Source organism: Caloenas nicobarica, chromosome 4 (genome assembly GCF_036013445.1).
Source record: "Caloenas nicobarica isolate bCalNic1 chromosome 4, bCalNic1.hap1, whole genome shotgun sequence".
NCBI classification, from domain to species: Eukaryota; Metazoa; Chordata; class Aves; order Columbiformes; family Columbidae; genus Caloenas; species Caloenas nicobarica.
Window position 1 is genome coordinate 56017662 of NC_088248.1, and position 24693 is coordinate 56042354.

General features: G+C 35.4%; 1 protein-coding gene across 1 annotated transcript in view; it reads left to right on the plus strand.

Annotated features, from left to right (window-relative positions):
- The first annotated feature begins 2002 nt into the window (after positions 1–2002).
- The window catches only part of ARAP2 (ArfGAP with RhoGAP domain, ankyrin repeat and PH domain 2), a 128600-nt gene continuing 105909 nt past the window's right edge, over positions 2003–24693 (plus strand). Inside the window, exons 1-6 of the mRNA XM_065633336.1 lie at positions 2003–2904; positions 10251–10321; positions 11196–11275; positions 16140–16225; positions 17027–17377; positions 20751–20820. Coding sequence (XP_065489408.1) covers positions 2003–2904; positions 10251–10321; positions 11196–11275; positions 16140–16225; positions 17027–17377; positions 20751–20820 — 1560 coding nt within the window. The remainder of the gene's footprint in view (positions 2905–10250; positions 10322–11195; positions 11276–16139; positions 16226–17026; positions 17378–20750; positions 20821–24693) is intronic.

Below are 24693 nucleotides of genomic sequence, written 5' to 3' on the forward strand. Positions count from 1 at the left end.
ATATTACCTCCAAAATGAAGTTAAAGAGATTAGCAAGAATCCAGAGACTTATTTAAAATAATGGAACATTTATAGTAAGTATGCTATGTTGATTTTTTTTACATCTTTCAGAAAAATGCAGGCTTGCTCATGTTTTTTTCCTCTTATTATGCCATATATATGTGGTGTAAGTATAGAGATTTGCTTTTTCCCTGTTTTTCATTACCACTTTTTGAAAGTGCAGGAGTAATAAAGATATTTACAGAATTTTGCAATAAAAGACTTCTAGTGATTGAATTAGTTATTTAATAATGTATTTCATAATCATAATATATTGCAATCACCAATAGAAGTGATAGTAATTTAATACATGATATTAAATTTATGTTTATTTATATGTGGCTTGAGGAATGAGGGGGGGGAATAAAGATTTATTTATGACTGTTTTTCCGAGTAACGACTTAGTTGTTCAAAAGATACTGGAGAAATCTTACAGGAAGAGGTTTTATCCTTTATTGGAGGAATTGATACAATACAAAAATAGGCAGTCTCTTAAGCTTCAATTCTAGATCCTAAGTAGTACCCTTTTTGTCAGGAAGCATTTTGAAGAGTAAGGTATCAGTACCCACTGCCATGGATATATTCTGGCCATATAGTTTCTTTCTAACTGCTATATAAGTCTGTTCTACCAAAGCTGTTCAACCTTTTCCAGGCTGCTTAAGGCTCGTACCTGCATGCCGGGACAGCTGCCGCAGTCAGCAGGTTTCCTAAGGCCAAATTACCCTTTATACAGGAAGAGGGAAGTGAAAAAACCTGTTGATTGCTGCTGATCTTAAACCTTCTATAAAGAGATGTGATTTCAGGCTGTCTCAAACACTGTCAGAATGGTAGCTTCTGTGTCTGCTTTGGATTCTCTAAATCGTGAAATTAGATATGGTCTTGAAAGAACAACTCAAATAGGTGGAATCTGGAGAGTGCAAGAGCTGAGTTGGAAAATACTGTGGGAAAACTGTCATGGGCACATGAGATGCCAAATGTCCCTGCTGTGGAGGCCAGAACTTGCCTATGGGGTAATGCCCCTGCTGCTGTTTGTGACCAAGGGAGAACTGTTTCCTTGGCCGAGTTGAAAGCTGGTAGTTACCTGTTTCCTGTTTGCCCTCGTGACAGGGCTTTGAAGGGCCTGCTCTGCAAGGCGTACTTTGATCGTCTCCTTAGCTTTCTGGCTGTAGTTATTTAAACAATTAAGGCACTTCACTCCCCCTCAACATGCTCAAGTGATTCTACCTTTGTAAGCTATTTTATTGGTTATGGTACTTGTTCAGTCGGATTCTCAGTTGAAGAGGGCTTGAACCCACAGTTCACATAGAATGCTCTGACTCAGTCATTTTTCCTTTTGCCTGCTAAAGGTGTGTTTCTGTGCTAAAAAGGGGTTTTAAGGCTCAGAAGATAAGAGAGTAGAAGCCCTATGCTGTAGTTATGTGGTGCTAGTCTGGGAATGGGAAAGCTCTGGGTTCCAGCTCTGGTCTTAGATTACTTTTTCTCCCCCTTATATCTGAGTACTGTGTAAATAAAAGTGTGTGTATAGATAAGTGGTTCATCTCCTAACTGTTCATCTTAATGTTAAATACTAGGATTGTATGTTTTAAGACTGTATAGCTTGTGCAGAGTTAAGACTTTGGTTTCTCTATTCTCTTTATGCAGGCCAAGATAAAAGGACAGAGAGGTTATGCTATTTACCATCTTTGAAATTTTCATATGTAAGCAATTTAAAAATATTACTGTACAAATGACAGGAAACCTTTCAGAATTTTATAAGTGATCACTCTGAATTCCGGTGGGATTTTTTTTTTAATGCACTTTTTCTTTTCTGTAGATTTGTGGTCTTTAAAAAAAAAAACAGTTTGCACTGAAGAAACTTGAAGACATGCCTTGAAGAAACTGATATTTTCCACTGGCTGGCCGATAACAAATTTAGAGAGCTTTGTTGCTGGTGAATATGCACGCATCCTGACTATATTTCTACATGACTGTGTGGGGCAATATTCGGGATGAAGCGGCCATCATGTCATCCACAGGCAATGGCACTGATATTGAAGAATTCTTGGCCAACATTAACTTGGGGCAATATCTTCCTAACTTTAAAGAATGTGGCTATAAAGTTGTGACAGATTGTGTGGGAATAAATAACAGTGTGCTTCAGCAGATGGGAGTGTTACCAACAGGGCACCGCAGAAGGATTCTTAAGCAATTAGATACCACTCTTTCAAAAATGCAAGGAGATTCTTTCTTCTGTGAAAATCTAAAAGACTCGAAAGATTTAGAAGAGAAGCAATGTCTGTCCTTGGATCAGGAGTCTCCAATACGCAATTCAGGTGTAGATGGGACTAGGTTGATACCTGCAACATTGTCAGAACAACTTAATAAAGCTGACATTGATAAAGAAAGGTTTGAACTTGCAAAAACACAGCAAAACTTATCTGGGGCAAATGATGATAGTGTTACAAATGTGGATTTTTCTAGTTTATACCAGAATTCAGACAGCATACGAAAAGCTGTCAGTCTAAGTGGAAGTATTAAGATGAATTCTCAGCCAGAGACACCACTGGAAGAGGCTGCTGCATACCAAGCTGATGAGCACTTCGCTGGCTGTTCAGCCTTTCATGATCCTCCTTCATTTGCTCATTCATGTGAGACAAAACACAGCGAAAACAAACATCTGATGTTTGCAGATGAGCGTGATTTGCCTGATAGTGAGCCAAATTCTCCATTCTTTAAGTTTGAAGGAGAAATGATAGACAATGACTTATATGATTCTTGTACACAAAACTGCATGAAAGTATTTCCAAGAGCAAGCCGTTCTTTTATATTAAGGCATCGACCTGTACCAGAAATTCCCGAATCAAGTAAAGTTCAAGCTTCATCAAGGTAACTGCTGTTCCTTTCTAATAAAAATTTTCTATTGTAATCATAATTGTAGAAATTTTGGTTTGGAGTTTCTCATGGCTTTTTTTATGTCATTTTTCTGTGTGGGTGGTGGTTTGGTGGTTTGTGGTGTGTGTGTGTGTGTTTTTTTATTTTTAAGATATGTGCTATAAATACACTGCAAAATTGTGACAAAATGGTGATTTCAAGAGGACTAAAAATTCACCTCTAAGAATAAAAATCTGCTCTTATGATGAGATAATAGTTATTGTGAAACACAGGTATTCAGGTTGTATCTTAGTAACTTTTAGGGTTGTACCTTTCAAGAGATATGGTTCTTGGAAAAAACAAGTTTATTTTTTTTTCATATGTAAGTTATAAGAAAGATCTAGGAAGTTCTACACAACTACATGTATTAATGTAGTTTTATCAAAAAGTGGGGCAAAATTTAGAAAAACCTTTTGGTCTATTTTTGTACATTGTATGGTATAGCCACTGTGTAAACAAAGCAGGACGTATCTGATAAGATTGCATGCATGGACATAACAAGACGATTACGTGAGTCTTAGCCTTAAAGCACATAAAATTTATATGTAAAGATAAATACATTTTTTTGTTTTAAATTAGAACATGATATGATGTGGAGGAGGAAATTGCGTTATACTGTTGGTCTGAAGCAAGAACTTTCTTCAAGGTGGCTCTTAGATTAATTTCTGAACTGGCTGTCATTTAAGTGTTAACTCAGAGAATGTATGCAACCAGTTTGTCGTATTAGGTATTGGCTTTTGCTGATGTTCTCATAGTAACAAAAACTTAAGCTTTAGTGATGATCGTAGTATAAAAATATTTTTGAGGCACTTCAGCAGGAAAAAAAAATGTGGAAAAAGAGAATGGAATGTTTATAAGGATGGTTCTGTTCTCACTGGTGAGAATAGTATTGGATGGAGTCCAGTAAAGTTTGTTGTGATAAATTACATAGTAGAGTTTTTCATTTTTTTTCCCAAATATTCGTGTGATGTGGATGTGGATTTTTTTCTTCCTTCAAAATGGTTGAGTTCATAATTTGAATCCACAAATTAGTGAGTAGCAATTATTGTCTTGAATAAGCATTAGTTGTTGTAGCTTGTCTTGGAAAAATATGATGGAATGGAAAGGGAAAAGGTCAGATGTTAGAACTTCACTCCAGGCCTGTCTAAATAAAAGTAATATTGTTTGTATGCTAAAAATAATAGGCACTGAATTTGCAGTTGATCACAGTATTACAGGCTGTGTAAATGAAGAATATCTCCCCACAGATTAATGTGTGATATTTTTTTGTTCTGTAAACTGTAAGGTTTTACTTATCATGCTGGTTAAGTGTCTTAAAAAGAAAAGAAAAAAATCATGCAAAGACATATGCAAAGTTTTGTCTGTGTAGCCATATCCAAATCATTAGGTTGCACTTTCTTTTAGTCTTTTAACCCCTGGCTATGCCTGGAAGGGACATGTCTCAGAATGTTTTGTATTTATCTTGTCTTTTTCATCTGCATATCTCAGCAGTTAGAAGCATCATTAGCAAGATTAGTGAGTTTATACATGCCCTAAATGCAGAGTTTTCCCAACATTTAAAAGTTTCTTTTAAATTATTGGAAGAAGTCAGTATTAAATGTTGTAATACAATTGTTTATTTGAACAGATGAAGAGGCAAAGATCCTTTTTAACAATTAAGAGAGATTGTTGTGTGTCTTAGAAAATGTTTCCTCAGTGCTTTCTAAATCACCAAAAATTTCTGCTTTTTGAAAATTAAGTATGAATACTGTTCAGTGGGAGAGAGCAATACATTGACTTTTGTAGAGTGGTTATCTGTACTTCATATAACGAAGTTATTCCTGCTGAATAGGAATCTCATCCTAAAAGATAACAACTTATAGTAAAAGAGTACACTTAATGTCTTCTGAGAAACAAGCACTCAGCAGAGAGTGTATTTGCTGTATTTGTAGTCTTTCCACCATTGAAGTAAATCCTCCAAAACCCAGGCTATTGGTGATATATGACTGGGTCTCTAACTTCATTACTTGCCATTTTGATTTGTGAGCTCCAGCTTATTTTCTTAATCTTATGCTTCAGTTGTAACAATATGGAAATCTTGAAGGGCAAGTAGCAGTTTGTCTGAGGAAGATCAAGGCTAAACCAGAACTTCAAAGCAGAACTTAAATGTCAAAGAACTGTTCTTGATAACCTTGCTGAGTATTTTTTTAGAGGCAAAAAATTAATACAGAACTTTAAAATGGCAGCTTGCAGCATCTTTAACCTCAGGAAAGATTGTGTTTTTCTTACAGAATTGCATAGACAAACATTCTCAATTGATGTACGTTGATAGGGGCTGGTTTCATCCTTGTGACACTGTGTGAAGGCTTTTCCAGAGAGGCTGAGAAATCCTGCTGAAGTCTTCTGGGAAACTCAACATTTCCTTCTAGTTGTGCATGGATATTATTAGTTAAATTTTTATGCAAGGAAATACTTTTCTCATGATCTCCTATGTGCCTTATGCACAAAACGTTCATATGGTCCATCTCCTTGTACGCCATAGTAGTGCTGTGACCGTGTCACTTTTTTATTACCAATGATGTGCTTGTCTCTCTTCCAATTATATCCCTGTGCCTCATTTGTATTTCTGGCTCTTCCCTGTAAAACAAACAAACCACACCACCCTCCAACTCCTAACTCACAATAGCACTAAAAAGCCAACCAACCAAAAACCACCAAAAAAAACCCCAAACCAAACCACACAAAAACCAGAAAACAAACAAAACAAAACCAACAGAAAACCCACAGCAACCAAACAAAATTAAACAAAAAAATTGTTACTATTACACAGTATTCTTGATAGTGAGGTCATTGTGCAGATTGTAATAGTGGTTTTCTTTGGTTGGAATTGAAGTGATGCGTAATTATGCTAGATTCTTGTCAGCTAGACTTTTCCGTCTTACAACATCATGAGTTTTCTTGATACAGAATTAGTAAAGATCACTCTAAAGGTGTTTCAAAGCGCTGGAGTTGCTAAGGGGATTGGAAATCATCTTTAACAATAGAAATGTGTCTAAAATGCCATTTTTAGACAAAGTCATCACCCTTTCTGAGACCCTGCATTCCGTATTTAAGTGAGCAGTCTCAAATCTTTAATATGGTTCCCCAGGAATGTTATGGAACAGAGCAAAAGGTTAAACAGAGCGGATTGGAAGTTTTGTGGTCTCTCTTGATACTTTAAGTGACTTCTTCCATACAGACGTGAGTGAAAAATTGAGGCTTTTATAAGACAAACTAGGGAAAGTAAAGTAATGGGTGAAACTAATCACTGATGTGCCTTTAGCTCAAGATTAAAGATAATAAGTATAGAGATAGTTTTAGAGGCTTTGGATGCTCTGGATCATGTCATTTAGCAGTCAGGTGAAATAGCTACTGTTGCATCGTTCAGAGCAGCAATGCATTCGAAGAAAAAGCTTAAGTAGATTTGTAACATGGTAGACCTGTTTGTACAGAATGCTACACAGATAAAATTCCAGACTGGTGAACTCTGTATACTTTTAGATTTTTTTCATATTCCCTAACTTTGTTACTTGTATTAGAATCCTAGAATCTTTTTGGTTGGAAGAGACCCTCAGATCATCGAGTCCAACCATAGCCTAACTCTAGCACTAAACCATGTCCCTAAGAACCTCATCTAAATGCCTTTTAAACATCTCCAGGGATGGTGACTCCACCACTTCCCTGGGCAGCCTGTTCCAATGCCTGACAACCCCTTCCATGAAGAATTTTTTCCTAATATCCAATCTCAGCCTCCCCTGGCACAACTTGAGGCCATTTCCTCTTGTCCTATCACTTGCTACTTGGGAGAAGAGACCAACACCCTCCATGCTACAACCTCCTTTCAGGTAGTTATAGACAACGATAAGGTCTCCCCTCAGCCTCCTTTTCTCCAGGCTAAACAGCCCCAGTTTCCTCAGCTGCTCCTCATCAGACTTGTGCTCCAGGCCCCTCGTCACTCTGCACTCTCTCTAGTATTTCAATGTCCATCTTATGATGAGAGACCCAAAACTGAACACAGGATTCAATGTGCGGCCTCACCAGCACCGAGTACAGCAGCACAATCACTTCTCTAGTCCTGCTGGTCACACTATTTCTGATACAAGCCAGGATGCAGTTGGTCTTTGTGGCCACCTGAGGACACTGCTGGTATTGTTGAGTAGTGGGATTGCTCTGGTTCTTTATTAAGAGAAATAAGAAGAAAAATAGACCAAAAGTAATTCTGGAAAATATGCTGCTCTTGGGGGAAAATATAAATAAATATATGATGGTTCTTGGCTGAGCAGGCACTACTTGTTTTTTGCAGCTGGCAGATCCCATGGTTGAAACTTCTTACTTGGTGCTGATATATATTAAGAAATAGAATCTAAAAAAATAAGTAGTCAAAATTGCTTATGAGATGCCAAAGCTGGTGCTGGTGTGTCTCTCTACTCTTGTGTTCTGTCACACACAGCAAAGTTTTTAGGAGTGAGAAGCTGTTGTCTCTCTTTTCCTATGGTCAAGCATCACTGTTAATTTACCTTTGCAAAAAGTCGAGGAAGCCCAATGCTCTAACACAGCATGCTAGAGCACTTTTAACATGTCTGCATTATGGGAGGGTTAGGTCTTGAGATAGACAGAGAATAAAACATGTTTTGAATGAGTTTGAAAACAAAAGCTTCACTCATTTAAAACACTCAGCAGATGAATGCCAGTGAAGGCTTTGAAGCGTTGACTGCTGGAACTGACCTCTCTCCCTCACTTTCTTTGTGAGGTGACAGTAGTATGTGGAATAAAGCAGCTCAGCCCAGTGCGAAGTGCTCCCCTTTCCAGTCTCAGCCTTTAGCAAGACCAGTCGCTGCCTCATCACACCCTTTTATCCTGTTTATGTACAAGGAAAGGGCGGTGGGGAAGAGGATGCAGCCTGAGCCACATCCGGTACCTCTTCATATATGAAAATAGTGGGTCTTAATCTCCATGGCTGTAACAAAGTGCTAACTTAATTGAAATTATTGTGTCTTTGTAAAATTGGCACACTTCGTGATTGGCAGACTGCTTGCACTGTACGTCCTATAAAGAGAAAATAAAGAAGATCCTTAACCTGAAGAGGTATTAAATTTTGAAAATGGTTAAGGAAGGTCATGATTTGTGTAGATATAAAATTTCTTTCCATCTTACTTGCCCACGAAGAAAAATATGGAAGACTTCTATCTTTTAATCTAGGTATTCAATTTGTACAATAACTATCTATTATATTCTACTGAGCGCTGACAAATTATTATCATTTTGTATCTGGCACTGTATGTTATTTGTTATACATAATCTTTCAAGCAGATAGTCAAAGTAAGTTCTATTTATTTTATATCTTGAGGTAGTTTTTACTTGACAGAAGTTGAACTTTTGTTTTTAAAAAAGACAAAAGTTTTTATTTTTGATTGCTGGAAAAAAAAGAATACAATTTGCTTATTCGCAGGTTTTCTTCCCATGTATGCATATACATAGGTAAATAATCAAAAAGAACATACAAGTCCTGAAAAATATATGAATTAAAAAAATGCATGTCTTCGTAAGCTGATTTGTTGGTTTTCATTTCCTATTGAATTTATCTTCACTTGTTGCTGTTACTGTTACCCACTTTTAAATCCAGCCACCCTGAAACTCAGTGTTTTACATATGGAAGAAAACCATTATTTTTAAAAGCTCTTCGGCTTAAAGCTGCTTATCTGTATCTCTGATTTATTTTAATACTATTAATACAGTTAAGAAAACCTGATCTAATGATAAAAAATTTTATCTGTATTGAAAAAGTTTGGGGATTTTTTTGTAAGCTTAGCAGGTTCTTTAAAATTAGGGTTAGTATGAATGCATGAAGTTAGTTTGCTAATGTAACTTCAAAACTACATCAATTTTAGTAAATTGTCTGAAGAAACAGACTTTTAAAGTATTTGCTGTGTATTTTTTGTAATTATAACTTGGGAGAGTAAACAACTGAGGAGCTCTGTTGATATAACCTGGATAACATTTGAAATGTCAAATAACTAAGTTGTGGCTTCTGTATTGAATTTAATAATTTGTTTGTGGCAGATTTAGGCAGGGATTAAAAACAATATGAAATAGAGTGCATAAGTGTATGCCTTCTGTCATGGAGAAACATCAGCCTGCCATGTAGAGTAATTCAACTTGGACTTAATGGAACAGTATTTCTGAAGTTTTGAATATAGCTAATCTTAAAAGAATAAAATTTCTCAATCTCTCTACTGGGGAAACAAAAATTAGTAATATTGATATTTTTAATAAAACATCTTTGTCTCTGATGGATGGAGGATCTGCCAACTGTTAGAAAAACTTCAAGGATCTTGTATGGCATTTATCAGTCAATGAACATTCTATAAGGATACACGAGGATCTATGTCACTGTTATTTCAAGCAGAGAAAGTGAAATTAAGAAGAAAAAATGCTAATTATTCATGTTAACAGGGGAAATCAGAGCTTGGCTGAAAACACCTCTAACACAGACGACTAGAGTAGTGAAGATGGGTTAGAAATGTACTAATTCAGGCATATTTGTTCCTGTGTTGTTATTCTAAAGCTGCTGTCTTGGCCTGAAATCTCAATAATAATAATAATTTTTAAAAAATGTGATCTTCAGCAGCATGGTGAGTGCCACTATACATTAAATTGCTGGAATACTTAGGGGCTAACACAACACCAATAATAAAAAAAATTTTCTGTTGTGTGTGGGGACACATTCTTATCTATCTACAGAATGCTCAGCAGTAGTCACAGGCAGTTGCAATGCAATCTTGCCTGTGACTCGGATTGAAAACTTTCTGGGAAAAAAATGACCTTAGCAAATCAAAACTTACAGCAATTTTTTTCAGTGATTGAGAGCATGTTTTGTCTGGATTTCCATGCCCAGACTCCCTTTGACGTTAATGTGAAATTAGATTTCATGGTACATCCTTCTTTATATATAGTAGTTTTTAATCAGTGTGAAGGAGAAGGATGGGGGAAGAGTGGGGGATCTTCGTACTTCTCAGAAATCTAAATGTGTAGTAAGGTTAATTCAAAACAAACAAACCAAACTCAAGATGTGTACTAGGATCAGAGAAGTAGTCAGTGTCATAAAGGGAGGAAAACACATTGTTGGGTGAGTTTTAAATTAAATCAGAAATTTTCCCAAGGCTTAAAAGTGACCGTTTCTATATTTGTATATAATTTTAATAGTTTAACTGCATAAGATGTTTTTGCTCCATTTCTGGGAAATTTCACTTAATATTTTCATTTTTTGCTTCATTTTGTTCAAGTTCCCTTCAGAGAAGAAGAGGTGTGGATCTTGTAAATATTTCTGGTGCTGGGAGGCAAACATCACAAAACAGTGAGTTAAGCATGCTGATATTTACATCTTGAATATTGAGGAAAAAGAAACCTCAGACCAGAAGTTGTCTAAAATGGATATTGGCTTTCTTATTTTAAGAGATATTGGGCATGTGGAAGGTCTGGAAAAATGATGTATGTAATAGAAGAGCATTTAAACGGTTCTGCATTTTTACTTACTTTTTGTTTATGAACTAATAAATTGAAAATTAGAAAATCCAGTCTTTAAACCTCATTTAGTTTAATATATATATATATTTTAGAGTAAAGTATTTTGAGTTTCTAAGATGAGATACATATTTCTTTTTTTTAAACAGAGTTAGCTTTTTGTTGAAAGATATAAGGAGCATGTTCCTGACTAATGCTGCTTAATTTTTTAGTTACTGCTTATAGCTCCATGAAATTAATTGTATTAAATATTTTACTAGAAGAATTTAGAAATCTTTTGCGGTCAGTTGTAAAGAAAAGTTCTTTCATACTCTGTAGATGTGTCTTGTTTGAAGTTATGTATATTAATTTCGAGCAAATACTTGGTGACAAAATGAAGACTGCACAAATGAGTTTTTGTTGTGTTAGTTGTTTTTTGTTTGGTTGGTTTTGTTTTGTTTGTTTTAACTTGATGCAGGATAGGAAAGAAGAAAATGCCTGTATGCAAATTATATCCGAATTATATAGTAGTAGTGTCTGAGGGGGGAAAAAAGGTGTCTGGAGTTCTGTTAGAAATGGGAAATAGCTGCTCCTTCAAAACTTTTTCTGAGAAGGACAGAGAAATCACAAACAGAAAAATCTCTCTCCTTGTTCGTTTTATTAGTATTTTAATAGAGTATTGCACTGTATGACTGTGTTTTGGTTTTGTTTTGTTTTTTCTCTTAAAGAAATTTTTGCAGAAGAAAAGCCACCCATCATATCTCCATATGGGGAAACCTTTATTTGTGACAACCCTAAAGATGCTAAAGTAAGTTGAGAAGTCTGGATATCTTCCCTTTAGTCTATCTTCACTTTAATTTTCATATTATGTATTTTATGTTACCCTTAATTAATTTTCTTCTGCTTTTTCATTTCCCAGTACCTCTTCTGTCTTTTTAGGTACTTGCAAAATGTTTATAATGTAAATATTTGTGGACTAGTGACTTTTCTTAATCTTGAGAGATACTCTGGACTGTTCAATAGTTATAGGAAGCTGTGGCATGTGGGGTTTTTTGGGTGGTGTGTCGTTGTTGTTGTTTTGTTTTGTTTTTAAAGCAATATAAGACAGATAACTGACCCTTTTTTTTTATGCCCAGGGCTGCCATATCAAATGCAAACCAGTCAGTTACAGGCAATTGCAGACCACCTTGATGACTCCCTTTTACCTTCTTTGATACAGTGGTATATTGTAATACTTTGTGCCTAAGTGAGGTTAAGTGGTGAATAACCATTAGAATTGACTAGTAAAGGTAGAAGTGGCTTTTCAGTCTTCTGATAGTTGCAGATCAAGCCTGGGCATCTCTACACAGGCTTGAGTATATCCTACGAAAGCAGCTTATGTGTTAGCTTTGGTGATCTAATGGTCTCTTTTGGCCATAGCCTTTTTTAATTCCTGTATATGAAAGTTTTCAGGACTTCTGATATTTTTCATGCATTCCCTAACCAGAAAGTCACTTTTGCTGTAGGATTCTCTGAAGCAAGTCACTGTTGTAAGATTCTCTGAAGTGAACTTTTTTGTTGAGGTCAGTAATTGATGGTGTGAATGCCATAGAAGGCATGTGGGCAGACTTTGGAATTGTGTGGAGATCTGGGAGGTAAATTAGCTTACTGAGGCATCCGCCAAGTGCCGTGAATCCCAGCTCCTGCTTCTGTCTCAGCAGGGTGCAAACCAGAAATTGTTGATTCTGTGACTGCTTATACTTATTCCAGCCTATTTCAAGCTACTGAGTTAGAGAAAACAGTAAATTATTCTTAGTTTCTCTCCTGGTCTTCACTCTAATGTTTCAATTTTTAAACTGTTTTAAAATATTGACTAAAATGAAAGCTACTCAAATGGATGCCTAGGATTTTTTTTTTTTCCCAATTTTAATTTTTTTAAGAATGGATCAGGGAAAATAAATGGTTCAAATTTCATCTTCTAATGGGGGTGGTTTTAGAAGCATAAAAATATTCTCTATTTTTGGTGCATACTTTATTTTCTTTGGAAATATGTTGTGCTTTTTTAAGAAGGTATGCATAAGTTCGTGTCTGGTTTCTCCTAGTTCTTACCTGCATGCGAAAGTGGCTTTTGAGCTTTTGTTTTCTTTCCTTGTGTACAGTGTCTTGCCTGTGCCAGTTACTGTTGTCTGTGCCAATGTCTTTAGAAATTCAAATTTAACTTCTTTGTAATGAGTTCAGTGGGATAAGGAGGTTTTTTGGAGAAAGTTCCCTAGCCGCCTTGTTACTTCTTAGCATTAATTCTGTATATTTCATTGAAATGATTATAAAAAAGCATACCCAGTAAGGTTGTAAGCAATCTTTCTTATCTTACAAAGGCACCAAATACAAAAATACCATGCTGCTAAACTGGATTAACTGCTTGAAATAAAATTGTTATTTCTGCTGGTTGTAGAATCATGATTAATGTGGTTTATTATAACATGCCTTCCCTGATCTGAAGATTTGAATGTTAATTATCACTTTCATGTAAGTGAACCATTTCTTGAGTTATATTTATCACACGCCTGTTGGAAACTTCATAGTTAATTTTGGTTCCATTAGAACTGAATTGCAGACAAAGGTCATAAAGAACCATAAAACAAAGGTCCTAAGATACATTTCACTTGCAGGTTTTTTTTTTTTTTCAGTAGGTATCAAGTATCCTAGAAACAAGCAAGAAGGTTTAGATAACACTGTAAAATCTCGGAGATATTAGGGCTTGTGACTGTTACTTTGTTTTAAAAAATAACCTTACACGAGAAAACATAGAAAATTGTTATAGAGACTAAGTGTAGTTTGTTCTAAGGGCTTGTAAGTTGGCTGTTACCCTTCTTCCTGTTTCATTGGTGTAAAGAAAAAAAAAAGGCTTTTATAGGCTTTTACAAAGGGAGTGTCTGTAGAAATAGGTAATGAGTCACTACAGACTGGAGGTAAGTGAGCATAAGAGAAGAAGGAATTAAGGGTTTAAGGAAAATATACCTTTGACTTTGATCAGGAAGAAAGACAGCTAGAAGCAGAAACCTCTAAAAGGAAACAGAAGAAGGAACTTTTTTATTATACTGATATTAAAAAACCCCACAAATAAAATTCCAAATATTTTAGAGCTGATTTATTGTTGTGTCCAACTGAAGAGTCAAGTATATTAATTCCTTCACAGAAAAACTGACTTCTGATGAGTTCAGGCCTCTAGAGTAAATATTGGCTTTATTTCTTGCTTTAGGCTGTCAGACCGAATTAAACATGCGTGTTGAGTTCAGTAAGCTATGTGAGCTCCAAAGCATTGTGACATTGTGGAATGCTGGCCAGATTGCAAATCTTACCATTTAAAAATGAGAACTCTTAGTATTTTAAAAGGAGGAATTCATCTTTATGGACCTGTTATAAAATTGTGTTGCCAAACTGTGATTCAAGAATCAACCTGAGGAGAATGGTTTGACATTAGCTTTAGTAGAAGACTAAGGCAGTATCTCTTAAAGAAGATGCCTGTGCTGAACAGCATTGGGTCTTTGTTTAATGTAGTCTCAGTCCCGATACTCTTTCTGCAGTCCATGTTTCAGCAATCAGCTTTTCTGACTTGCTGTTGTGATCAAGGCTACCTGTTAGAAAAAGCTAAAATGAAAAATGCGTCTGAATTACTTCCTGATTGAAAGCAGAGGATTTTTATATAGGGTTACAAGTAGGCAGTTCCATCTATCTGGGATCCAGAAGCCAGATTTTTTCCTTAAGGGTAGGTGCTTCCTATGCATAAGAACAGTATATATTTAGAGACAGTTTCTGTGTAATATATGTACCTATCTTTTGAGAAATACTTCTCTTATAATGGAGAAAATGCTGCTGCTGCAGGAGAGATGCTGCTGCTAACTACCATTGTATAATACCTTGGAGGTTTGCAGGAGGTGGGAGATAGGAGTTTTGTCTGATCTTGACTCTGAGCATCTTGTAGAGCAATTTTGTAAACAACGCATTGGAAATGCTTGGGTTTTATTTTGGGTGAAATATGTCTTTGTGAGCAAATAGAACTCCCGGTCCCCACAACCTGTCTTAATTTGTGGACTTCTACATTTTAAAATCTACTAACAATAGAAATGCGTTTTTGATTATTGCTTGGAAGTTCTCAGGCTCCCTGAATTCACTTGCCCAAGTGCTGAAGATTGCAAAGTGGACACAAGGAGGACATAAAACTGTTATAGTAATGGTTCAGGAGAAGTAGAAAGAGGTACTATGACATAGCTTCAGTGGGTATGGTTTGTGGTTGCATCCTGATAAGCAAATGAAGATAAAAGATACTGACCATTTTTACTCTGAAGATGCTTCATGGGTGATATTAACAACATCTTGACTGTTACAGAGAAGTGAGACACTGCCATTTCCCCTCCTTTTGGGAAATTCTAGTCAATCCAAGCATCTGATAAGCAGTGGAAAGGTTGCTTTTGAGTTTTCTGTTTGGTTTGTTTGCAAGGTGTATGGGTGTTTTGTTGTTGTTATTTTTTTTTAATCTAATCCTTAGTTCCACAAAATAATTCCTACTGTGGTGTGTGGGTTGTGGTTGTTTTTTGGTGTGGGTTTTTTTTTTTTTTATAATGGATCTTACTGGCAGAGGAGAGAAGAGTGTTCACCTAGGTTTACCCTATCATCAGCCTGTGATTTACACAATTCTTGCTGCAGTGTACACATACATAGCTTTGGGCTGTGTGCTTTTTTAAGCTTGCCTTTTCATGTTGCCAAGGTGCAGCCCCCAAGTACAAGATGAGGTACTGCTGCTTAGAAAACAAATGGCAACTGTTATGAAAGCTTATCCACTTTTTTTCTGCCACCCTTCAGCTTTGTGACATACACATCAAAGCTTAAAGGAGTAAATTAAAATCCTTCCAAGAGAATGCACAAATGCACAAAGATGTTCATTTTTAGGATTCTTTTTTTTTTTTTTTTTTTTTTAAGGAAGCAAGATGAGTATTGAGAAGCTTAGCAGTGCTATAAGATTGTCAGATCAAGTTTAGGAAGTGTGAAATGTAATGTTCTTGAACAGCGTTAACCTTGACATTTTGTACACTGCAAGCATTTTGTGATAAAGATTTCTAAACAGACATTGCTAAATGTGCCTTTTAGGAAGAAGAGCTTGGCAGAAAAATGCAAGATGTATTCATTATGGCTGAGTTCAGTCTTTCTGTAGGAATTTGTATTTACTGTTATTTTATTTCTAGTGTACTGTGAATACTGTACATTTAATTTGGAGGAATATTGATATGAAAGATAGACTAGCAGTGGCAAATCATAAATGGTATACTTAACGTGCATGCAATGCATGACTCTTGAGCTTAGAAAATTTCAGGGTGAAAATAATACTCAATTGTACCTCAAGAAAAGTCAGAGCACTGTTTCTATGCACTGAATTTCTTTATCTAGTTTGTCTGTATCAGGTATTTTGGACTATGCTCAAATGTTTTATATGAGTTTTATTATGTAAAATGGAAATATTGAAAGTAACATTTCTTGAAATACTTTTAAAACCATGATCTTTCAAGTGCATATTTGAAACTATGGCAAAGAACAACTATGCTGTTTAGGTTGGTTTTGTGTGTGGTTTATGTCTGGTAATTTAGACATGACTTACTACTTTGTTACCAAATGTTGATTACAAAATATTTATTTTCCAGGAACATCATGGAAATGAACTCCTGGCTTGTGAAAATAAATTGGATGTAGAAATGAATGAAGAGTATTCTTCTTACAAGAATCTATGGTATTAAATAAAAGCTATAAAGAAATTTAAAATGTAAAGAGGAAGGAGTTTTTTACTGGTATCACAAGTAGATCTCTACCTCTGAAGGTGCAACCGTGACTCTATTCATTTTTTTTTCCCTATTTGAGCTTTTACCCCGTGCTCTAGGAGACGAAGTTTGGCTCTGTGGCTGTCCTGAGACTGTCTAACCCAGGTTTCAGAATCTTTTGTGGATTTGGAAGATGTCTTTCTTTTCCCCAGTCAGAACAAGGAAGACACAAGTTTTATTTTTGTATGTCTCCTAGCTAACTGTGTCTGAGCACTCTCATACTCTATATGTCCTCATTAGAAAATAAACCCGAACATAAACCAAAGAACTATTCTCTACTCCTGTCATGAGGCAGTGGCCTGTGGTTTGACAAAGTGAGAGCTGATGTGCTTCTTAAGTCTCCACTCTGTACCTGGCTACTGTTGAGGTGGGAGAGGGAAGAGAGACATGATACTGCAATTCCTCCAAAGTATTAGAATGAATGAAGCTAGTTTCCTGAGGAAGGAAAATTAATTTTAGATTTCTGTTCAGGCTTCTAAAGGAACCAGCAAGTGCGTTACCTTGCTACCAGTCCTGCCGAGTAGAGAAAACAGAATTCAATATGGTCAGTTGTAAGTTAGACTGTGTTTAGCATGTCTGTGGTTATCCCAGTGGTTTAACAAGTTATAAACATACTATAAATACGTCTCACCAATATTTGTTCTAATTAATAGTCTTATGTATTTGTTCATTGGAGCAATGCATTAAGGGTAAAATGCACTTTTTCTTTCTAGTTCCTTTAATAATCAGGAAGAGAAGACAAAGGAATTTGCAAGGAATGAATCCCTGGCTCTGGAAAACAAATCATTAGCACCAGAAGAATCTGAAAGCGAATCTGTATATTCTGTTGTGGAACAATGTTCTTTGACTTTAAAGAAAAATAAAGCCAAAATACACTCAGCATCTTGTAGCAAGGTACAAAGTGGAGATACAGATTGCTTGGTCAGTCAACAAGTTCATTTTCAGCAATTTGGTGGAGATCAAGCTTCGACTGGAAATGAATCAATAACACCGTATGCTTGTTTTTATGGACCATCGGTAAAGAAGGTTAAAGCAGGATGGCTGGATAAATTATCTCCTCAAGGGTATGGTATTTCCAGTGATTATTGTATAGTTGTGAAGGTGTATGTTTGCATGAAAGATGTTAGTTTGTATTTGGTCACTGCTTACTGTTTGTGATGGGAAAGGAAAGAGAACCGTTTTCGTTGCAAGAGCATAGGGCTCTTCTGAATTCTTAGTTTTTAGTGATGTTACCTATTCTAAAGTTTATTTAGGAGGTACGCTCATAAAAATGTATCTATTAAAAAACTTGATTACCACTCATGAACTGTAGTAGGAAAATACAGAATTAATTTGTAGCAATATTTCTAGTCTGCCCATTTTTGCTGATTTTCTGTGGGCTACGAAGTAAGTGAAACCAAACTCTTCTGAAATACTATTTTACCAATTTGGCCATGGACGTATAAATTAATAATTACCAGAGATCCTGTTGGTTTCAGGATCATGCATGTAAGTTGAGCTTTGAGTTTAGAAATGCATGTAGGGTGAATTGTCTCCTAGTTTAGTTTATGGATGTGCCTAAAGTTTGATGAGAGGAATCTGAGCCCAAGTCTTGCTTTAAGATTTGAAGTAATGAAACGAAGAGAAGAACACAATAGAAAGAGAACACACTCTTTGCCACATTTGCAGGTAAAACAAAACAAAACAAAACTTATGTTTAATTTTATTTTTTTAAAGTTTTTTAGATTGTTTTATTTTAACTTACTTTAAATTCCAGCTCTTTTTAGATTGTTTTACGCTAAAGAGCACTCTGTTATCAGATTCCCTTCAGATATACTTGCAAAGTCTGCTGAAATTCTTCTAACCTCCTCCTTAATAAAATGAGTAGACTATTCTTCATTTTTAAATAGTAGTTTCCAGTTCACCAGTTGTTCTTATGGCTTTCTTCTGAATTCCTTTTTGTATTGAAAGTGGCATAATTTTAATTTTAAGTGTATTTCTGGTCTTCAGTAGTAGTTAGCATCTAGAAATTAAGGGTGTTGTCCTTGTTAGTGCTGTAATACGTCTATTTTACTGCAGTTCTACTCAAGCCTTATTAGTTCTGCATCGTTTGTTCTTAGGACTGTATTTTTAGCTACACCAGAAGGTGATATTAAACTGTTTGACCTTTTCGTTCATTATTTGTTGCTACAATTATCATCACTACTCATCGAAGAATACAACAATTTTTTTAAAATTTAATTTTATTTTTAGTTTAGTGACAAAGTTTTTGAATAAAATTGGTTGAGAATACATTCTGGTTTGAGCCCACTGGAAGGAGCTCTATTGTATAGCAATTTCTTTTTTGTTGTTGTTGTTCCTTTTTGAGAGTTCTGATCTAACAACTTATTTCTTTGATTTATGTTGATGCAGTGATACATTGTTCAAGCTGAATAACAAGGCATAAATCTGGTTTAATAAACCTATTTTATAGAATTTCAATCTGCTGAAACTTTTTCTTTTTAAAATAGTTTCAAAACTTTCATTCACCTTTATGGATTGTCATTGTTTACTTTTGCTAAAGAATCGAAGTATAATTATACACAGAGTCAAAAGACATTTTCCCAGTATAATAGGCATTTGTATTTTTTTTTTTTTTTTTTTTAAGAATTGTTAGTGTATTGACTTCTCAGAGAGCTGCAGTTAGCTTTAATTTTTGTTTTATTTCACTTACAGGACTTCATTTTTTTTTTTTTTTTTTAAACAACACTTTTGGCAGTTAGCTAATACAGTGATAAAAACACTTGCTTCCAGTTGACTCGTGTTGTGCTATTTGAAGGATCAGAGTTGCAAACAAAACGTGAAGGTTTTAGATAAAGTACTATGCGAGAATGTATTATTTGAAAAAGACAAAGAGTTAACCATGATATTAGTACTGGTTAGGACTGAGTAGAACGGTTGCAGGATCATTAACCTTGAGCCAATGATATTCCTTGGCTAAATTTCAAGGACTTCTTCTTAAGCATTGTTTAATGAATACAACTTTTTGGGGTTTTTTGTTCTCTTTCTTCCAATACCATTTCTCAAATATCTGAAACCAACCAACCAAAAAAAAATCATCCCTTAAAGCACTGTCATATTTTATTTCCATCCCTGCCAACTGAATGTTTCTTCCAATGTCCCTTCTTCTTTTTATAAAGCTCCCATTTACACTTGGCACTTTGTGTCTCCTCAGGGTAATGAATATATACTGTTTTCTTAAATTGCCACCAATTGTGCATTTAAAGTACAGCTTCTCTTTTTATTTATCTCACAATAAATTGTAAAGCCATTCAGTTTACTCACATTGTATGTGGTACTTGGGTTCACTTTTTCTTCCCTGCATCATCTTGAAGTTTATTGACATTTTAATGGAAAATAGATTTTACGTTGGCCTTTCCAGCTTATGAAAGATGATGATTTATTGTAGTCATATAATACAAGTTAATTAAGCCAGAGCTGCTATTTGATTAAAGTTTTGATAAACTATCACAGTCTACTAATCCTAAAGCAGAGCACTCATTTAGCAGGAAAGGAAATAATGTTGGGAAAAGGGATGTTAGAGTGGGGTCTTGTTCTTGCTTAATTAACTTGTTTAATAGATTTTAGAATTGAAACTTTTATAGATTATAACTAATAGGCTGTCAACATTATTAATGAGCATAACAGAATACTTCAGGTTCATGTAAAACTTTTTCTTAGGAGGTCCTTATAGAGCACGAGTTAACAACGAACTGAAATAATCAAATGAGCTTCTCATTTATGATGTCTAGTTAATAACACAGATTGAAAATGAAATTTTATGTTGTTCTTGTTGAGTGATTTGGTGTGACCGTTATTTATTCATTGGCCAAAGAAGAAAGAGTGTTCAGGAGATATTGATTACTAAAGATACCATAGCCTGTAAACAGAGATGTCCTCCTTATAAACATGATAATGAGATGGTCATTTTAGGTTCTCTGCTTTCCTTTTTGGAAAGTATTTTAAAGAGCTTGTAACACTTAAAGGTATGCTTCTGTGTTCAGAATATTCTTTTGCCTCCAATAATAATAGTCAGTTCTCATCATTGATAGCTTCAAGCAAAAGTACATCATTGAAAGTTCTTTTTTCCTCTGTCACTTAAGATGTGACACAGAGAACATGGAGAGGAAATAGAAAGGAAACTGAATTGTTTAAAAACATGAGACACTGATTTATAAAAGAAGACCAGTAATACTGCACTTCTTTTTTCCAAATATTTTTATTATATTTGAAAAGAGCATTCTCCTTTTGAAAAGATACGGTAGGGCTAAGATCTGTTTTACTTTTCAAAATGTTTAGGCTGAAACACAGGAAGCTAAACATGATTTGTCCTTTTCATAATTTGTGCTTGAGACATTCTTAAGAGTCAGCATTAACTTGTGTTTATAGTTTTAAACATTTTAATTTTTTGATTCACAGCAAACGTATGTTTCAGAAGCGCTGGGTTAAGTTTGACGGAGACAGCATTTCTTATTACAATAACGAAAAGGTAAGTGACACGTTTCGGTCCTGTTTCCGACAAAATGCTTCTGTGTAATACACACATTACCATGAAGAAATTCAGAAATAATTATGCATGAATATTCACTTAAAATTAATTTTAAATTGCAAAGTATTAGCATGAGACATGATTAAATATGTTAATGTGTCCTTGAGATCTTCACGTGTTTTTCATCCTCTTGTTTTCTGGAAGGGCTTGCATGCCCGACCTTTTCAGGTCAGTATCACCAGAACTTCTTACTCAGCATGGCACTGTGATATCAGTGCCTGTTCTTTGTTTCTGTACCTAAGGATCAACTCTTAACAAAATATTTGCAGACTCATAAGTTGCTTTGATTAAAGTAGCTCACTTTTGATATGTGATACAGAAACAGATTTGTAAATCCTGCTTTTCAACAAAATGTGCATTCCCTCTATGAAATTGAGATTTACAAAAGGCTTATTTGACCTTTTGATACTACTTTTTCACAACAGAAACTGCCTGGGGCTGGGGGCGGGGGGAGGGAACTGGAATTGTCTTTAAACATGGCTTTCTTTTTAAAAAAAGTTGTGGGTTTTTTTTTTCCCCCTTTTATTTAATACACTTTAAACCACTACCTTTTTTTTCTTTATGATTAATTAATTTATCCCCCTGAAGAAATAAATAACTTCTTAAACTCAAAAGTGATAGATGATTGTATAATATGCGTGTTTGGTGGAGGTGAGTTTATATACTTGTGTGTTACCTGAAATGCTGGAAAGCATTTCCTGTTGAAGATACATGTTAAATTAGAAAAAAAATACAATTTCAGGTAATAGTTCCCAAGTAGTAGGGTGGTGTTAATTAGTAAGTGTCCTATAGATGCTTTACAATATGCACACTCTTAGACTTATTTTAGCAGATTATGGAGGGGAGGGTGTAGAACTGAAGTAGGAAAGACTGCTTATTTCCTGAGAGACCAGAGAAATTAAGAACATGCTCAAAAAATTATTTACATTGATCTTTATGCCTACTGATTAGGAACATGGAACAATCTGGTTTTACTTGCTTGCTTTGCTTTACTCACAGTAGAATATATGATTTTGTAGATGAAGGGAACAATGGAATAACATTGGGATTGCAGTGACAAAAAACGTTACCCCATTGTGATATTCATCCCAGGGCTTCAGAGGAGCAGAAAAGCAGGGTTAGTCATTAAGAAAGACTTGGAAAATACAGCATTGGGATTTGCTTAATACTGTCTGTAGCGTAATTAGCGAAAGAATTGCTAATACAGAATTTTAAATCTTGTATCCGCACTGGGGATTTTTTTTTTTTTTTTTGAAGGGCACTGGTAAAGTTACTTGGAGGTCAGTTACTCTAGAATAGTACTTGTTATGCATTCATCTGTCGTAGGAGATTTCAGAAGTCTTCCTTTCTGCTGAGGAGAATATTTGGTATGTCACATGATACATCGAAAGCTGCATTCTCTATTTAATAGTTCTTTGTGGTAGGTTAGACTGTCAAGAGCTTGCAAAAGGCTTGGTCTGAAGCCTTTTTGTCTCACTTTTCCTGGAACCTTAGTACAAAACCTCACTCCTGGGACTGAAAGAGACGTGGGTTGGTCTGTGTGTATCTGCAGTTTGACCAAACCTGCGTGTCTGACTTGTTAGCCCGATGAGTCACATATGCTAAGAACTTTGTATGTTTGAGAACTGCGAGGCCTAAAGCAAATTCTGGGAGCAGAAGATTTGGTGAAACTCTTGGACTAGCTTGCTGAGAGGAGGAAAACATAGTTGGTTATTAATAGTTCTCTGCACAGTGAGATTGCATTGAGCGGTCAGTGGCATCAGTGGGCAGCATGAGGTTTTGGTACACTGGTGTCTGCTGGATCACTGCTCCCACCCCCAGAGCATCCATATTGCCTGCTAGATGCATACCACCATGTTCCTGCTGTTGCTTATGTGTTTTTTACCTTGGCATAGTAAGCAACTATTTGCAGACCCATCAAGACCTGCATGCAGCTCAGGAGCCAGTTCTGGGGAAAGGAATTGTTACACAGTTCACTGCAAGGCAGCGGGTCGTTCCTGCTCACTACGTGGCTAGTTAGCTAGCTATATATTTAAATGGGGAAGTTGTTGTTTTAACTTTAGATCCTAATTGCAAGATCTGTCTATCCTATTGTGTGTTCAAGGATGTTCCTGCACAAACAAGCACGTTATAAAGGAATTGCTGTAGTTTTGGTTTCATGTATCAATTAAAAGTAGTACTCAAAAGGAAACCAATCCATACTCGGATATTTTTCTGATTAGTACAAGCAGAGAAGGGTAGACTCAGTGGAGTGAAACTGTTTATTTTACCCAGAAACACTACTGATATTAAATAGCTCTATTTGTCATTCAAATTAGGAACTTGAGAGGACTGAGGTTCTCAAGAAGGGGTAGTGTGCTACATGGCTAATGAAGAGTGAAACAAGTGGAGGATGGGGAGGGAAGACACGTTCCTGAAAATGTGTACTTAGCCCATCTAAGTGCTTCTCTGATTGATTTATACCTTAATTTTCTAAGTATTTCACTAACATTGATCTAGTTGTGTGTCAACTTCTAATTGATAGGGATCTCTAGGTCATATCTGCATATATGAAAAAAAATAGTTTTCTACAAACAGCATCTGACCTAGGAACAATTTTACTTGAATCTGTGATGCTGCTCATTTCTTCTTTTAATATGTTCATGGTTGCGAGCAAGTGGATGTGGTCAGAGCAGCATCCTGTGTGGTTTTGTCATAACAGAATGTGGTTAACTAAAGTGAGAGCAAACTGAAGAAGGGAAGGTAGAATTTGAGAATTCTTTTCAGTTACCCAATAAGTACAGTTCTTGTTTCAAATTTCTTCCTACTTTGGGCAGGAGAACTCTAGTGCTCTAACATGTACTTTATAGTGAGGCAAAAACTGCTGATTATGTTGAAAGCTTTTATTAAAAAAAAAAATCTTATGGTCCCTGACAATTATATTAGTGCTTTAGGAAAAAGTCTTGTCTCTTCATGTGGAGAACTTAAATATTTTGTAGTGTTATGTTGCATGTGAGCATAAAAAAGAAAAAAAAATATCACTGTGAAACAGGTGAATCATTGTCATTCTTGAAATCAACAATCTGTTGTGGAAGGAAAGCCAGAGCAGCACAAAATGATGTTTTCCAGATCTTTTAGCCCAGCTCTGAAACACACCTGTCAAGGAAGACTCCACTGGGCTGTATTTGAAAATAAAAGTTTTCATTAAATCAGTTGATATCAAAAAAACTTCCCCCACTAGAAAATTGTTCTGTCAGATAATTTTTAGCAGCCCTAAAACTAGTCTACATGTCTCAGAGAAGAAATATCTGTGACGTTTTTAGCTGTGTTTGTTTTTTTTTTTTCCCTCTACATTCTTAAGTAATTCACCTAATTTCTAGTCTGGAGTATTTCAAAGAGAGAAATTGTATCTTGATCAACAAGAGCTTTTTAACAACAGGCATTGTTTCTTGCACATGAAAGAGAAGCTGCTGCAGAAAAAAGATTGAGAAATTATTATGGTTTAAAATGTATGCCTCGGAGAACAAAGCTTTAAAAATGATGATTGTTTAAATAGCAAACCCAAAACTATGCTAAGTGTAAAAGGAAACTGACTTTTTTTTAGGCAAATACAATAAAATAGTTGTGACTTTCAGAAGTCTGAATTATTCTCTTACAGTACCAAATACAGCCAGTAGATGCCTGCAAACACCATCATATAATTGTATGTGAACACATTTAGAAATAACATGTAATACATTTGCTGAGCCATGATGAAGGATCACTAAACATAATATCCGTCCTTATTAACAAATCTGTTAAAATCTCTCTTCTAACAAATATAACCATAATGAA